Source organism: Anguilla rostrata, chromosome 6, assembly GCF_018555375.3.
Source record: "Anguilla rostrata isolate EN2019 chromosome 6, ASM1855537v3, whole genome shotgun sequence".
NCBI lineage: Eukaryota > Metazoa > Chordata > Actinopteri > Anguilliformes > Anguillidae > Anguilla > Anguilla rostrata.
Window position 1 is genome coordinate 38,902,329 of NC_057938.1, and position 18,162 is coordinate 38,920,490.

At 41.9% G+C, this 18,162-nt stretch overlaps 1 protein-coding gene across 1 annotated transcript; it reads right to left on the reverse strand.

Annotated features, from left to right (window-relative positions):
• Nucleotides 1-849: 849 nt before the first annotated feature.
• LOC135257099 (bcl-2-modifying factor-like) lies at nt 850-16,617 on the reverse strand. The gene is made up of 4 exons (XM_064339527.1): nt 16,464-16,617; nt 9,514-9,708; nt 7,893-8,077; nt 850-4,061 (listed from the first exon to the last, which is right to left on the reverse strand). The coding sequence occupies exons 2-4, from the start codon at nt 9,683-9,685 to the stop codon at nt 3,945-3,947; spliced, it is 474 nt and encodes a 157-aa protein (XP_064195597.1). The 5' UTR covers nt 9,686-9,708; nt 16,464-16,617; the 3' UTR covers nt 850-3,944.
• Between the last annotated feature and the right edge of the window lie 1,545 nt (nt 16,618-18,162).

The following is an 18,162-nucleotide window of genomic DNA, read 5'->3' on the forward strand; positions in this document are numbered from 1 at the left end:
AAACAGAATTTGACTGGTTCATTTAATATTTGTTTTCAGTCTTTTGTTCCTCTATTCATACTAAATATTTTTGCCGTCTTTTCGTTCCTGAAGGCCGTTTGCTTGCTTCTATTCAGGCTCTATGACCTGCTGTGCATTGAACAATAACCTCTAACAAATAAATGCCTGTAGTACACACATTATTGTCAATTGCACTTCCTGCCATCCCACCCACATCCGGGTGAACAGTTCTTGCTCGTCCCGACCATAGAGCTTCTCCGCACTAGCCACCCAGTCCTCTGCGATCCACCCTGCCCATCTTCCGCCGTGGTCTGAAGACGCATCTCTTCAGACTGTACCTGGATTAACTCTCACTACTTTACAGGGTACTCTCAATACAGGATCACTCTTACTACTTGTAACCTTTCTTGATCATTTTCATGTTACACTTGTATCTTCATCCAGCACTTCTACTGCATTTGTATCATTATCTTAATGTTGCAGCTCAATCATCATCATCTTGTCATCTAGTTTGACTTGTCATAACTGTCTGTGCTTACTGTGTGAACTAGACTTGATGTCCATGGCTATGGATAACTGCTACATAATGAGTATTGTGCTTTACTTTTCAGACCTGTTTTGTAGTTGTTCCAATGACCTTTAGTATGCACTTATTGTATGTTGTGTTGGATAAAAGCATCTGCCAAATAAATGTAATGTTCTGATTTTGTTGTTCCATCTGCAAGAGCAAAGACAAAATGTTCAGGGCCTTTTTGAAAATGTCATTTTCTGCATAGTCAACCTTTTGTTTATGTCTGGCACATGCTTTGCATTAGTTAATTTATGGACAAAAAAGAAAAACGACCCAAGTTTTTAAACCTTCATAAAGTTGTTCTTTAATTTAAAAAAGTACCAATTCAACAATGAAAATTAGAAATTACAAGTGTGTAGAGGCAAGCTCTTTTGTACAGCATATTGCACTATAAAACAAGATCACCTGTACTCCCCCCAGACAATTCATATGTGGAGAATGGTCTCAAAAACATAGTCAAGGTTTCACATTTTCACTTTTTTGAGATAAAGAGAACTAGTCATCGTTAAGCCTTTTTCTTAAAGTTCAAAGTAACAAAGACTGTTCTCCCTTGATCGGTCTCTCAGTTCCTCGGACAGTGCATAAATCATATGAAATTTACAGGGTTTTAAGCTCCAAATTTTAAAAAGAAATGCACTCTGCTTTTCATATAGCTTCACTGCATTTAAACCCCTAAAATAATGGACTACGGAATGTCAGCGTTTCATTTTCATCCCATATAAAAACACCCGAGGGTTGGGAGGTGAACTGCCACAAATAAGAAAGGATTTAAAGATCAAAAGCTGCATCTTTACAAAAGTCCTCATTTTTGTAAAAACTTTTTTTTTTTTAATTTACAAAAAAAAAAGGTCAGCGTGACATGACAGCAGTTATTTTTTTTCTGCTTTCACTGTGAGACTGACAGGTTCGCTTATTTCATTACAACAGATTCAATAGAAAACTTTGCCTCTGAAATAAAAAAGGAATAAAACTGGATTAAATTTCAAGACACTGATGGCTTGCACATTTAAAAAAAAAACTTTCCACTCAAAGGAATCGAAATTGGCTCAATAGCCACATCAACTTCCAGACAACCTTTAAAAACCAATAACACTGGGCACCATGTTGGCTTGTATAAATCCAGCAGACCAGAGATAACAACCCCGAGTAGCCTACTCAAAAATTACATGGAAATTCAATGACACATACAGAATATACAGATAAACTTCCTTTCCAGTGTCTGTCAATAATGAACCCTTGAGTTTTGGGTTTCTACACAACTTCATTTTGTTAAGTGGGGAATGAGGTCAAGCAAACGCAAAATCAGCAGGTGGCAATGACTTTGCTACACTCATTCCAGCCACCGAGTAGCTCCCATTGAGTCTTTCTTTACGAACATGTTAAGGCAATTTACAAGTACACGTGATGCTCTTGTTTTCTTTCTTGCACAAAGAGTGGCAATCCCCAAGTTGTATTACACAGGCAAGGAGAACGCGCTTCACTGTGCACATGGGAACACGTACAATAATGCTCAACATGTACAGTAACATTTTTTTTTTTTTTTTTTTAATTGAGCAATAAAATAAAATGAGCCAATAAAATGTATATGTACAGAATACAGAATAGGAGAACTGATGCTGGGAGCTCTGGACGATGAACACAGCAGGATACGGAATCAGAGCGAGGGACCGAAGACTACCTCGACTGGTACAGAATGTATGATTTGGAGGAAACCAATCTCGTACTGAATAACTTCACAGGCTAAATCTTTTTTTTTTTTTTTTTTTTTTTAACATTTCTTTTTCTTTGCCAAATTGCTTTTATTTTTTTAGCATCCCCAGCAACACTGTCTTCCGATCCCTTCCTGTCCTGTAGCAACCAAAACCTGAAAAGCAGAACTGAAGGATACATTTTTTATCAAACGAAGCAATTTTAAAAGCTACACGACCATCGGTTCTTGAACAGCGTTGCAATCCTGTGTCACCAGGCAGGCGGACGATTGTCTTGAGCAATGTGAAATGACTTTTTTTCCCCACCCACTGATTTTCCTTTCCGTTTACCTCTCCGGTCGACTGATTGTGAAGACTTGTTTACTTGGTGAAGAGTCTGTCCGTAAATCGGCGATAAATAGTGCAAACAGTACTGCAGAACGCTAATTATCCTTACGTACCAGTAAACGTGTCCGGCGCAGCTCATTCAGCTAGCCGTGCAACACGCCCAGTGATGACCATGCCCCTAACTGAGATAATTATGCATAGGCCACAGGGAGGAGCCTGGCTCGTTATACACGGATAGGCTCATCCTTTTATAGAACAAGCCCTCTACTGCATGCTGATTGGGCATGGGAAACAACTACTGATTTTGCCTGCGTGGCCTTTACGCATATATCATCACAGTTTGAGGCCCTGGTTCACAGCTGGCGAGGCTAAGAAATTAGCGTGGTTCTGCTGTTCAAGGGTTATTTATGGAGCCTGAGTGACCGTCCTGAAATGTTGTTAATGTTCACCGATGCCATCACCTGAAGCCAATAATGTCTCAAAAACTGATTTTTTTCCCCCCCACAGAGCAATTTAACAAAGTAACTGTCTTTTGCATTTCTCTATCGAGAGACTTTAATGAGCGGTCTACACAAATACACAATTATCTGATAAAAGCACATGTTTCTTAAAATCAGTAGAAATATTTCCAGAATATTTTTTTTTAAGTATGTACAAAAATTACTTCACATAACCGGATCATTAAAACCCGCAGGCAGACATGACACTTATAAAAACAGGAGGCGGTTAAATATCTCTATAAATAGCTAAAAGAATCTTTCTTTCTGTAAATACAATAAAAATGGATCTCTTCTGACAGCATGGAATATTATCAAATAAAACAAACCTGACAGGAATGGCAGGTAAAAGAAACCTGACAGGAATGATAGAGGTTGAAGGGTTCGATGATTTGTTCACAAACAGTGGCTCTTTGGAAAAGTGTCAGTTGTTGAAGTCACTGTGCACCTGAGGATGTTCTGGACAGAGCCCCGCAGCGTCGCAACTCAACTCCTCTCCACTCCGCGTCCCCCGCCACTCACTTCCTCCTGATAATAAGGCAATCTCAGCATGAATGAATATCTTTCGTGTTTCCAGAAGACAAAAAAAAAAAAAATCAAAGTACAAAATATTATCTTACACGTGTCCAAATAAACAGAAATCTCGACATGGCTTCTTCGAATGCGCAAAAAAAATAAAAATAAAAAGAGGAAGGAAAAAAAGAAAAAAAGTCTCCGTCCCGCGGGGACCGCCTCCGTGTTTGTTTAGTTTTCGAATCCCGACTCGTGTCCAAACTCACAGTGCCAGCTGAAGTCCGGTCCCTTATCTGGGGGAGGGGCCAGCGAGGGGGCGGGGCCTCCTCACCTAAGCACGCCTCTCCCTCGATCGGCGACGCCCCCTCTGCCGAACAGCAGAGAGCACACGGTCATCACTGCGCGCCACCAAGTGGGCTGCTGGTTCCTTTGGGTTCTGTGGTACTGAAACAGGGAGAGTGCAGGGTCAGACAGACTGACAAACATACACATGGACACTCTGCAATGCCATCCAATTGATGGGACCATTTCCAAAAATTCAGGTGATATTATGCGCGTGTGCATATAACTATTACCAAGTTACAGGGTAGTCCCAGGGGCATGCACTTTTACACTTTAATAGCTAGTTATGCTGAATCAGGGGTTCAGCCAAATGCAAAAAGTAATAAAATACGAAGGAGCTTCATAAAATAAAAAATAAAAAAGTTTTGCAACACTTTAAAATTATTGGTCAGGTAAAGTTCTGACACTGAATGAAAAAAAAAAAAAAAAAAACCATAAACATTTCTGGGTCATCAGAAACTTAAAAACGTGGGAAGACAGGCATCCGCGCGATCGGGACAGCTTTGCGTTGGCGTTCTTTTTTTCCTTTTTTAAAAGCTGTGTGCGCTTCCAGACTTCCCTAATTGCTACCTTGACAAGGAGCCTTCCTTGCCTTCTTTAATGGAGTGGAAACGCTCTCAAAAAATCTGTCAAATTTCACCAGACACAACAACCCCGCAGACGAACGGGAATAAGACTGTTTGCATCATTAAATTCACTTTTATTAAGCCCACTGGCTTTCAAGAGCACGAGCTGGGAATTGCATTGTGTTGCATAAGCCTCCACTGGCTTCCATCCCGTCGCACGCAGGCACCGCACAGATATGCCTCTTATTTTTATTACTTATTTACTTGGCAGCTGTTCTTATCCTGGGTGACTTACACTGTTTGTAAAATAAAGAGAGCCAGATTTTTTGCAAAACCGTTCTTTTTCAGATTTTTTTTTTCCCCCTGTGAAAGAGTAGCCTTCGCTGTAGAGACGCGTTTTGTTTTCTCCAGATACTTTAATTTAAAAACCTTCTGTATAATAAGCTTTAATCAGCATTTCCACGAACTGACAGTGGGATTAAGTGTGCAAAGTGTCTTGCAGGTAACTGATTGATTGGAACATTTCCAGGTGTGTTCTTGCTTTGGCGCCCTACAGATGTTTTATTCTGAATTCAGCTGAGCATGCCAACTTGCTTGTAGTTGTCATTTTTAAACATAAATGTATGATTGCAATTCTGTCATTAACTTCCTTAACAAAACTGAAATAGGTTTACGTGTCAAATTAATTTTACCCATGTGAGGTCGCTTTGGCTCAAACACAGTCATTCCAGTATAAAAATGTAACTTTCAGCTTTTTTTATATATATTATGCTAACCATAGCCAAGTGTCTTCCAGTGCAGCGCTATACCCCAACGGTTTAACACAGATGAAATAGCATCTCTATAATTTGTACGCAGGGGTAACTAACATTTTAATGAATTCCAAAATGGGCCAATAATAATTCAGCCTATCTTGGGCTGAACCGTATTCCTCAACTCAGGTAGCCAGGGATTAACCTGGGGTAACTAGGCCAGCCTATACCCGCTCTGCCCCCGGCAGAACGAAACTGCAGACTCCCTAGCCAGCTAATGAAAGCCTAGCCTCAACCCCTTTGATGCCTTCCATCAACTGCCAACAACTCCCAGGAGGCCCGGGATGCAGGCCTGGCAGTCAGCCAGAGCCCCTCCCCGCTGGGTCTGCGTGCCCCGAACTGCCACGCACGTCATTCAGAAGCTAAGCACGCAACAAATCGAGAGACACTCGCAGGCAAAGAGCGAGAGCGGTCCCGGGGGAATTCGGACTCCTGCAGGCACCGCCGCCGCCGACGAGCATACGACTACCGTTCCCGATTTAGCAGTCACGCCGATCCAGAGCGATTTAAATACGGACACTGGGGCAGCAGTGTAGTATAATGGGTAAGGAACTGGTCTTGTAATCTAAAGGTAACAGGTTCTATTCCCAGGAAGGACACTGCCATTGTACTCTTGAGCAAGGTTGCCTGCATTGCTTCAGTACATATCCAGCTGCATAAATGGATGCAATGCAAAAATTGTGCAAGTCGCTCTGGATAAGTGCTTTTATGCGTGCTACCACGTGCACATAATACGGTTCTCTCTATGCTGACCAGCAGTATAAACAGAAACCCTTCGCAACACGTTAGAAAACAATGTGTTGTCGTTATAAAACAAGATCGCAAAAAAAGTAACGTCAGGCCCAAGTACCGAAGCGATCCCAAACCAAAGCCAAAACCAACGAAGGCTGACAAAATGGTTATAATGGACTGATGATAGATTGTATTTGTGTAGCGCTTTACAGCTCACAACCTTAATGTGCTTCAGGGAGAAGGGAGAAAACTCACCTGACCAACCGCTATGTTGTACCCACATGATGAACTGCAGCCATTTTGTGTCAGAACTCTTATCACATATTAGCTGAGATGGAGAGTGATGAAACAAGTCATTTAAACTAGGGTATGATTAGGTGGTCAGGTTGAGAAAGCCAATGTGGAAGTTGCCAGGACACTGAGGAACCCCCCTACTCTTTGAGATAAATGGAATGGGATCTTTAGGTGACCATGGTGAGTCTGGACAGTGGTTTAACATCTTGTACAAAAAACGACATCTTGTAGTGCAGTGCCACAGTCGCTGCACTACAGCAATGGAATTTGTTTAGTTCAGGGAGAAGCCTGTCCCCTACTGGCCAGCCAAAACCATTTCCAGAATGTAGCATAACCAAAATGCTATAAATTACATCCCAAGTTGAAGTTGAGGGTGCACGCTGTAAAAATACTTTTCAACTGAAAAGAGAGGGCTATGCACCGTCAGCAAGTCGCATTAGCCATCTGTGGCATTAAAGGTTTAATAAACAAAATTATGTATATTTGACTTAAAAGCTCAATGGAATATGTAATGGGATTCTATTTTTGGCGCCTTGAATGGGTAGTTTTAAATTCATGGGGAACCACAGCCAGGTTGCCTGTGGGTGGCTTTAAACTGAAATGGCCATTTCCTTTCCTGTACCACCCATCTGACAACCCCATGACCCAGCCCTGCCCCTTCTATATAAACACACACACCCTCATACAAGCAGAAATGTGTGCACACACACACACACACACACACACACACTCAAATGCCTGGCTGAGCAATGCTCATACTCTTTGGAGAGCAGCCATCTTTTAAAACTCAAAACCCTGCCAACATAATCCGGCCTTTACCAATAGCCCCACTTCTTTCACACATGAATATTTGACCCATAATTACAGCCTACAACTGCAACATTACTACAATTACAGCACAAACAGTGCAACAAACGTTGCCTACCCTTCCCCCTCCAGTTACGCCCCACCTATTGTTAAGCAGCTTGTCCACCCCGGAGTTCTTCTGAAAGCTTCCTGGACTCAAAACTATGGACTCAAATCTTCTACACCCTAGTTCCTCAGTGGTGGAACGAACTCCAAATTCCTCAATGAACCACTTGGTCCCAGTCCATTTTCCACCATGGTCTGAAGACACATCTCTTCAGACTGTTCCTGGACTAACTATCACAACTCTGCAGGCCACTCCCAATCTAGGGTCGCTCTTATCATTTGTATCCTTCTGTGTTGTTCCTCTAGCACTTTCATGTTACACTTGTATCTCCGTCCAGCATTTGTATCGCACGTGTACCGTTATCCTGATGCTGTAGCTCGTCATCATACCTCCTAGTTTGACTTACCATAACTTTCTGACCTAGCCTATGCTTACCGTTTGAACTGGACTTGATGTTCGTGGCTATGGATAACTGTTACATAATGAGTATTGTACCTTATCATAAATGTGTTTTGCAGTTGTTCTAATACCCTTCGGTATGCACTTATTGTACGTCGCTTTGGATAGAAGCGTCTGTCAAATAAATGTAATGTAATGTCAAAAGTGAGACCCTTACCAGCTGAACGCGTTCTTGGTGGAACTGGTCTCCGATCAGCTGGAGGTTCCGGCCAATCCGGACCTCCGAGCTCAGCCCTGGCTGCTCCGGGCGCTGCTCCTGCTGCCGCTCCCGGGTCCAGTTCCGCTCCCTCTCCCCGACGTGCTCGAAGAGCGCCGGGAAGTGCAGTCGGAAGCCTGCGTTACCTGCGTCAGAGAGCACGATGACTGAATGACAGAACTGGGACGGTTTTCGCACCCGGGCACTTCCTCCTGGGATGCCCTTCTCCTTTCCGACGCCCTTCCCCGCAATCTCCCATCTCCCGTGCTCCAACGCATTTGCCCTTCCTTCCGAACACGCTGCCCCTTTCTCGGCGCATTTCCTTCCTTGCGCCCGCCGACATGCTTCCTCGTTCTGATAATATTTCGGCAGCGCCCTTCCTGCCTTCCAATGCACTTCCTCCTCCAATGCTCCTGTAGTTTCCAACCCACTGATGCACCTCCATTTCAAATGGAAACAGTGCAATTGTCACTGTAGTCACAGAAACTATACATTACTCATGCTGTGTAGGTCAGTGCACTGGGTACTTCAAAGCAAGAACAGATATTCACAAAGCATCAAAATCATGTCAAAATCGCATTCAGCTGCTGAAAAAAATGCAGAATCATGCATTATGTAAAATATGGCGAAGTCTGGCAACATTATGCAATACTATTTTTTTTTTTAACGGAGAAGCAGCATAAAAGCCTACTCAAAACAGCATTTAGCTCTTGCACAGAACATTCGAAAGGACAACTAGTACTGGCTTTGCTTTAACAGGAAAGGGAAGGTTAATTGCTCTGTCTTCATAGTAATAGTAACATAAATGGCTTTGTCCTCCTGCGATAATCACTGCTTCAGACCCCCACGAGGTGCGAACATTTTTCAAGGGAGGAACAGCCACCATAATCCCTTTGTCACTGGAGGAACCAGCAAGTGCAGTCTGCTTACTTTGATGAGTTATTTGTCAGGGGCAATTATGCTCGAATAATGCTGCCTGGCTCGATTTTCCCAAGCTAGACAAAAATGGGGGGGGGGGGGGGGGGAGGCAGTACTCACAGGGAACACAGAGATACTTTTTTTTTGGGCTCTTCTGATGGTCTCATTAATGTGCACCTCCCCTGCTAAAATATTTAAAATGATTCGCATACATTTTTCATTACTTTTTTGTGCATAACTATAAAGTGATTTGAAATACTTGAGATGAACTCTCATTTGGAAAACAATACAGAAAAAGAAGACATTCAAATCAAAACAGTGCCATTCACTGCACATTTTGACCTCAAGGTCTACGTTAGGGCTGGCTGGTTTTCTAGTTAAATTAATGTAGCCATGTTGCTAAGTAGCAACTACAAATGCCTTGCTTGTTTTATAAGTTATATAAAAGGACTTCACAACTGAGAAACATGAATGTGTGGGCATGCAGCAAAAAAGACTGTGTGTGTGTGTGTACGTGTTTGCCTATGTTCCTGAGCAGAAAGGGGATTTTCATATCATTTCTAAAGAGGAAGAAATGAGCAGAAGGTAGGTGGCGCGGTACTGGACTGCCCTACTGCATTTTAGCCTCCAGGGGGCGCCGGAGCGCCTCTGCCGGCCTCCTTACCATAGAACAGTCTCCGCGGCTCCTCAAACACGCCGCAGGGCAGCATGCCATCCCGCAGCCTCAGGGCGGGGCTGGGCGTCTGCGTGCCCCGGTCCTCGTACTTGATCTCCCTGAAGGGGGCACCCCAGCAGCGGGAGACAGGCCGGAACACCTCGTCCTCCTCATCGTCCATCCGACACCTCAGTGATAGTCTGCCTGAAGCCAAAAAGACAGGAAACGACAGGTCACCGCCACTGTAGCCACTACAACTGTGCGAACAAGAGAGCGAGAGTGAGCGTGTGGGTGTGTGTGAGTGCGTGAGTGTGAGTAAAAGAAGGGCAGTGATAATAATAATAATAATAATAATTATTATTATTATTATTATTATTATTATTATTATTATTATTATTAATTTAATTTATATTTATTTATTTAAACTGCACTGGTAATAAAATGATTAATGGCAATAAATGTAGGTCAAACCAAGTATTATTTAATGCATTGAAACTTAATTGAGAGAAGGTGCGTGTAGCCTGTGTCTGTGTGCGTGCACAGTGGGGAGATGCACGTGAAAGTGTGTATAGGCTATGTGAGAGAGCTTAGACTATGGATCTCAACCTTCTGGAGGGCCTCTGTTTCTGTTGGATACTGATGAGTTTATGCACAGCTTATTTGATTAATTTCAGTCACCAATTGGCTGACTTGTTTCCAATGCCTAAATTGGCTTGTGACTGAAAGGAAATCTAAACTGAACTAAACAAAAACTAGTAGAGACTGCAGCCCTCCAGGACTAGAGTTTGAGACCCCTGGCTTAGACCATTGTCATGTTCATGTATCACACAATTAATTAATCTAGCAGAAGCAATTGTTGGGGCAGAGAAGAAGAAAAAACAGTGCGAACACCCTCCAGGAATTATGCCTGCATACCTCTAAAACATGCTGTCAGTTAGGTCAGGTGTACAAGATATCATAACAGTCCACGATAAGGCATTTCGCAAAGAACTTATATTGAAATAGGTCCAAGGTGGACACAAGAAGTACATGTTGCCAAACGGACTGCCAAAGGTCTAGGCTCACGGAGCCTTTACGAAGAGACAGGGCACACAGTGTCCCACCTATCAACAGAAGCTATGAAAAGAACATGCTTTCAAGGTCAGACAGTGGAAAGGCATGCAAATGGAGAGAAAAGAGAAGCAGACAGATACTCTGGTGACATCACCAGGGTCTTGCTCAGGGAAATTATGCAAAGTGTGGCACATGGCTCGGCACCAGACTTTCAGCCGAAACTGCCTGTGAAGCCGCCAGTGAAATACACGATGTTCTGCCGAGAAGAGGAAGTCCGGCAGTCTACTTCCTGTCCAGGCTGCCACACTTGTTGTGCCACAGCAGGACACCTTATGCCGGTCTCACACTACATCATTTTTGCCAGGATTTAGCTCTCCAAAACAAATTTTGGAGGTCACAAATTCCACAAAATGTGACAACCACAGGTCGTCGCTAGGTGTAAACAAGTCACGAAAGTGATCAGCATCCACTGTTTGGCAGTCTCCCCGATCTCTCAATATTTTTAAACTCATTTCTTTTCTCGCCACTAAATCTGCACCCTTCTTGTAGTCAGAGTTGGGTAAAGACAAGCTTTGCAACCGGTGATCAACAAACAGCCAAAGACCTCACAAGAAAGACTCGGCACAATCAGAGTGGCAGAGCAGCAGCAGAACACTTGTTTTTTTAATGCATGAAATATCAGACTTTGACCAGAGCTCAACCAGTCTCTCTGCCTTAAAACCCCTTCGAAGTTTGTAAACAGTAATGACGTAACAAAGACGGATGTGCATTTTAGCTACAGAGCAATGTTGGAAAGCGAGCCGGGTTACTATGCAAAGTAGCTAAACTTCCAAGATCAGGCAAGTTACCCAGGTAAACTCTACCAAGCGGAAAAAATATTCCAGATTCCTACAGTACAACTGACCGGGGTGTCGAAAGATCTCATTTACTCGGGCGCGACGAGTGCTGATGTGCCTAGCTCTGGATGAGATGGGTTCACAGCCTCCTTCCTGGACAGTCATAAAAATTTATTAATATGGCACACACAGTGCCATGAAAAAGTATTTGCCCATTTCCTGATTTCCTCTACTAGAGTATATTTGTCACAGTGAATGGTGGAAGATCGTTAGACAAAATGTAGCCTAATAGTAGACAATGGGAACCGGAGTAAACACAAAACACATTTCATAAGTTTCATTTATTTAATGAAAACCTTATCAAACACCCATACCACCCATGTGAAAAATGAATAGCCCCCTTAAACTGAATAACTGTTTGCACCACCTGCAGCAGCAATAACTGCAACCAAACACTGCCAGTAATTTGATATTAGTCTTTCACATCGCTGTGGAGGAATTCTCGTCTTTGCAGAATTGCTTTAATTCAGATGCACTGTTTGTTTCAGGTCCTTCCGTAGCATCTCTGTCAAGTTCAGTTCAGGACTTTGACCGGGCCACTCCAAAACTTTAATTTGGTTTCTTTTCAGCCATTCAGATATGGACTTTGCGTTTTGGATCTTTGTCTTGCTGCATAACCCAATTCTGCTTCAGCTTCAGCTGACAGAGAGGAGTGTACATTTTCCCTAGGAATTTTCTGGCACAGAGCCAAATTCATGGTTCCTTCAATAATGGCCAGTCGTACAGTTCCTGAGGCAGTAATCCATCCCCACACCATCACATTACCATGTTTAACTGTTGGTATGATGTTCTTGCTGTGAAATGCTACATTTGCTTTACGCCAGACGTACAGCTGATATAGTGCTACAGTTCCCTCCATAAATAATGGCATCCCAGTTGTCGCTGTTCTTCGTAAAAGTTTTCAACTTGATCTTCAGGGATGGGGGTGCTGGGGGCCGGTGCCCCAGTAGAGCTTTAAGTCTAGTAACGCCGCTGGTAGAGGATATCATGAAACGGTTCCCTGATTATTAGCCAGATATAGGCCTATACATGTAGGCCTATTTGGTTGAGAAACCCAGCATATACACATATACAGCCGTAAATGCAACAGTCAGACATTTTCGGTATTCAAGTAGCCTAGAAAAAGATGTTGCATGAAGCAACTCCCTCCCTGTCATACTGGTTTCCATTAAAACAAATCCATACTTCCGCAGCCAAAACGCATGAGTGTGTTTTTGGGGTGGCAGTGTAAAATAGTGGGCAAGGAACTGGGCTTCTAACCGAAAGGTCATAGGTCATAGGATTCCTGGACAGGACACTGCCGTTGTACCCTTGAGCAAGGTACTTAACCTGCATTGCTTCAGTATAATTCCAGCCGTATAAAATGGATGCAATGTAGGCCTAAATGCTATGTAAAAAATGTTGCGTAAGTCGCTCTGGATATATGCCTGTGATGTAATGTAATGTTTTTGATGAAGTAGGCCATGAAAGGGTCTATTGGTTTCTAGAAATGCAAATGAGGAAGGGATGCAGCTTCTTCATTTTCTCTAATGGTATGTTTGACTCACATACCATTACAAAATCATCTACAAATTGGAGTCTTGCATTGGAGGACGATGATGCACAGGCACGTCTCTTCACGCTCAGGCATAAGCAAACAGTATCCCCAATGCTCACACAGCACCAAATGTTATTTGTGAAATCATTTGCAAAAAAAGATTTAAAAATCAGTTATGTGGCTTTTTTAAAGCACATAACGGCTTCTAAATTGACGGTTGAGATATTAATGGGGGTCGTAGAACAAAACGTGAAACTCTCTAAAGCTTATATTAACCATAGACCTTATTATCGACAGAAATAGAAATACACATGGGAAAATAACACTGGAAATCTGCCGAGTGAACCCTTAGCGGAATAAATTTCCGGGTTGGCCTAAAAAAAAGCACTTCACTGTGGCACTCTATGCACTTAATTTGAAGGAATATATTTAAGCAATATTGTCACTGTCATCACCCCCCTTTTCAATATAGAGGCTATACATTTTATTCTAGCAACCACAGGGACTATAATTCCATAATAAACTACAAGAGCACATCTCCTTATATTCACAAACCTTTAACACAGGTGCGGTACAGTATAGGCTGTGTGTAATTATGCAGAATTCTATGAAGCAAAGTCTCTCACACACAGTGCACAGAACACTATCACAAATGAACTGAAGTGGCCAAGAAAAAAATGTGCTTGCCAAAATCGGCACAGTAGGACTTTACGGAGGGTGCCAGTTTGTCACATATGCTTGACCAGCTGCTCTTGCGATCCGCACCCATGATACACTGCTCTAGTCTGTGCAAACACACACAAACACACACACGCACATATACACACACCCATGCTCCAGGCAGGGCTAAAGAGCATCTCTAAAAAGTTGCCTGGAGACCCCCTCTAGCCCCAATCCCATCCCCAGCAAGGTCAGTCCTCCCAGATTCACTCACCCTTATACCACTTTCCTACAGAACAGATGTAACCAGGCTGGCTTGTTGTAGCTTACTCCTTTCCCACAGTAAATCCAGAAGCAGGCCAGCTCACTATACTCCTTTTCCACTGTAGAGCTGGAACCAGACTGGCTCATTTTACCCCAAAGCAATGTAGCACACTGCTCATGCATGACAACCATAGACTGTAGAAAAATACTGTCACCTCTTGACTCTCCGTGGGTGTGAAAAGTGTCTTAAAGCCTGGGAAGTATAGTTTGTGGGCGCCGCCATGTTGTACAAATTGGAGCCAGGGTCCATGCAGTACGGACAAGCAGTCTGGTCGTCCACTAAACGTGTGAGATACAGTGACTCGGCAGTGATGCAAACTGTCCCTGATTCGTCCACAAAATATTACAGTCTTGTCCAACTAACACAATAACTTAACAAACCGGCACATGGGGAGACAGACTAAGAAAAAACACCTATTGAGACTTCTTGTGGGACTTTGTATTTTGACCGTTTTGCTACCATTGACTTAGGCTACATTGAAACGGGTGGCTGAAACATCTATATTGGAGCCAACCTGAAGTTTCTGACAACAATTTGTGTTGTCTTCTTGAGGGAAAACGTAACTCTGGGAGTTCTGAATTGCACGTGGAGGTGGAAAAAGTAAACAAAAATCAGGCTTGCCCTGAAAGCCAATTAATCTTAAACCTGTTGGCACCAAGCCCATTCTGACAGAAAGTCTGAAATGCATGTACCATCCAAATGTTACAATTTGCCTGAAGCTGTAAACTACATGAATGCAAAGGCGTGTGTGCAAGCACATTTCTTTTATGGCACAGCTATCGATTACTCAATCTGATTTCTTTTTTAATATATTATATATATATTTTTTTATTATTTTTTTTTTAAACTTTCAACCTTTTGAAATAATACTAAACACTTTAACACAATAAAGGGTTTGAACAACACAGACTACATAAATCAGCTTCAAAAACAATTTCTATGGCTGCCCACTCACCCTCAAAACATTCAAATAAATAATTATGTTCAGAACTCAATGTGCAATAGCCGCACTGTTCAAGTCAGCTCCCCATCAGCAGTGCTTGTTCATTGACAGATGCTTTGGGGAACAGATTAATCTTAAACAATTATGGAGATTACTCATCCTGGCAAAACTCAAGTGTTTATTCGTGTAGGCTATTCACTTTGTATTTAATGTATTGTATTTATCGTTACCACTCCAGTGTGTGACAGAATTACGGTGGTCAATGTTGTAGAAATGGAGTGTCCTGACCCCATTACAGTTAGGCCTAGCTGGACTACCGAAAGGTCCCAGGTATGCTGGTAAAAGAGGCAAGTTCCGTACCCCCCCCCCCCCCCACAAAAAAAGAAAAAACAAAGGGGGGGATATTGGTGCGGGGGGAAGAAACAACTGAACTGCACAACACTCCACATTAAGCTTTATGAAGGATGAACTTAGTCGGCTGACAAGCAAGATGAATTATGCAAATAAAAAAATACACATGTAGGATGTTTTCTCCGTTTATATATTTATAAATTGAGATGTACCGGCAACTGTTATGCAAGCCTAATTACACGCGAAAGTTCGCTTAACGCTTAACCTCTACGTCACACTGCCGCAACAAAATTGTGCTACTAGCATACTGTTGGTTATCATCCGTAGTGTTTGTCAGACACTGACATACGAAATTCAAGAAGAAACCTGAATGCAATGAAAACACAGCAGTTGTCCTTACAAACGTCCAAAACACGCGTGTTTAAAATAATATTTAATAAGATTTCGAAACTGAGAGAAAATGTTTTGGTATCAAAACAGTTCTGGACAGTCCAGATAGAACACAGCGAACGTAACTGCACACAACTAATTCGCTAGCTGTTAAAATGCAATAGTCTGTTCAGCTCATTTTCAACGTACTTAGTAACTTAAACCAGCAAAGAACAACCAGGGAGACCATTGGAAAGTGCATTGCTACAGTGCACTTCAAGCCGAAAACAAATTCGACTGTTCTGGTCAGAAGGCAACTGAACGCGTTAGACAACAAACCAGGAGGAGCTCATAGTCATACTGATCGGTTTTTAAACGGAAAGCTAGGATAGTTAAGATAGCTAGACAAATGTTCGTAATCTAGGCTAAACCGGTAATGTTTGATAGCGAATGTTCGTGAAATACAAATTATGTAAACCGCATCAATATCTAACGTTATCTGGTTCGTTTACATTGTTACATTTCTCACAACATACTCATAATATCTCCCAATTTTAATAAGCTAGATAACAAGCTAAGTTATATTTACAGCCATCAACAGCAGATCGCTAAAAGCCAACAGCAAGTCAGTATAGCACAGTTCCCCAGTACACGAAGTGAACAAGCTGACTACATTTGCTAACATGCATTCAGTGCTAGTAAATGTTAGATATACATTAATAGTGATGATATCTAACAGTTGTCAGTTTGCTAACTTATCAAGACACCTTGCAAGTAAAGCTTCAGCTAATATAAAACATGTTAGGCGACTTGGATAATACCCACCGCCAGTTGATATCTTCCGTCAAAATTGCTGCCTAATACAACAGTTGCTAGTATTCTTTCTTGATTCGATGATTTTGTACCTTCCCCACAATTTACCCACTGACTGCCCCGCCGTAACAAGCTGATTTCATTTTCGAGGACGTCAGCCTTAATTTGTTCCGCCCAAAATGAGCGTCATGTGGTAGATGTAAATAAAAAACTCTTAAAGGGGCAGCACAGAAATCCTGCAATTTCTTGTAAATTCAGCCTTTAATCAAGCAGTAAGTCAACTCGACAAAATTGAGTTTTTTCATTATTCTCTATGCTTTAGAATTAATTTGTTTCCTTCAAGTACAAAACAAATGCTTTGATGTTTAAAGTTTGTATTTTAAAGCTGAATTGCCACACATTCATATTCCACATTATCATATTCCTCACAGTATTGATCTAACAGTATACTATTTGTATACTGTAATTGTTTCAGGTTGTACAAAAATGCAGGCATTTCATCAGATGTTTTGAGAGCAATAAAAAGTATGTTCCCAATGATTTCAGATTTTGCTCCAGGTATTAGATCTAAATTATGGGTCCTCCAACCATCAAATAAATGGCATGGAATGATATGTGGTACAATGTTTGTGGTTTATGGTAAAAAAAATATTTAAAAAATAGTAATAACAATAATAAAGTAATAATAAATTTGATGCTGGGACAAATGAGACCTGAGAAACTTTCCAGATTTCCCAAACTGAATTTTAGATGTCCCCTCACCTCTCATTTGAAATTCCAACATAAGGTAGATCACACAGCACTTCCAACTTGAAACAAGGGCAATTTAGTACAGCCCAGAGGGCTTCAAAACAGGATTAGGCCATAAACCATAGATATAGACCAGCTAGATTTGACCTGCCAGCTCCTAGCATTGTCCCTTGTTAGGAATTGCCTTGAAATGTGATGGGTAATTCCATTCACCATGGTGTTTTAGAACTTCTCTTGTAATTCTGCATGGCTAGAAACGTGATTCAGAATTTATATCTTTACTCCACAATGTATGATTTGTAAACAAACAATTCACACTTGCTAAAGTGTAGATTCTCAGATTTTATTACAGGGTACATGTATATTACATAAGACAGTTTAGCTTCAGCGTGTAGAAATTACAGCACATTTCACACATAGTCCCCCCATTTTAGGGCACTATAATGTTTGGGACAAATTACTTCACGGTTGTTTCTGATTTGTCAGGAGTGTTCATTTGCTTCTGCAGGTGTAATACAGTTTTCGCTATCTAGTCTTGATTCTAGGCTTTTGCTTTCCTTTGGAGTCTGTTGTTGGCATTTGTAACATGAGGGCCAGAGTTGTTCAATCAAAGACAACAAAGCCATTATGAGGCAGAGAACTAAAATACATTTTTAAAAATTAAAAACAGACATAGGCCAAAGCTTAGGCCTACCAAAATCAACTGTTTGGATCATCATTAAGAAGAAAACACCCAAGGAAGACCTCAACAGTTGTTGACCAATGAATTGTCACCGTAATTAAGAAATAGCCCCAAACACCTGTCCGACAAATCAGAAACAGGCGTGGATGTGTCAGTGACTACTATTCACAGTAGACTTCACAAAAAAACTACAGAGGCTACATTGCAAGAAGGCCAGGATGGCCAGGTTGCAGTTTGCCAAGAAGTACCTAAAAGAGCTCTGGAAAAAAGGTCTTGTGG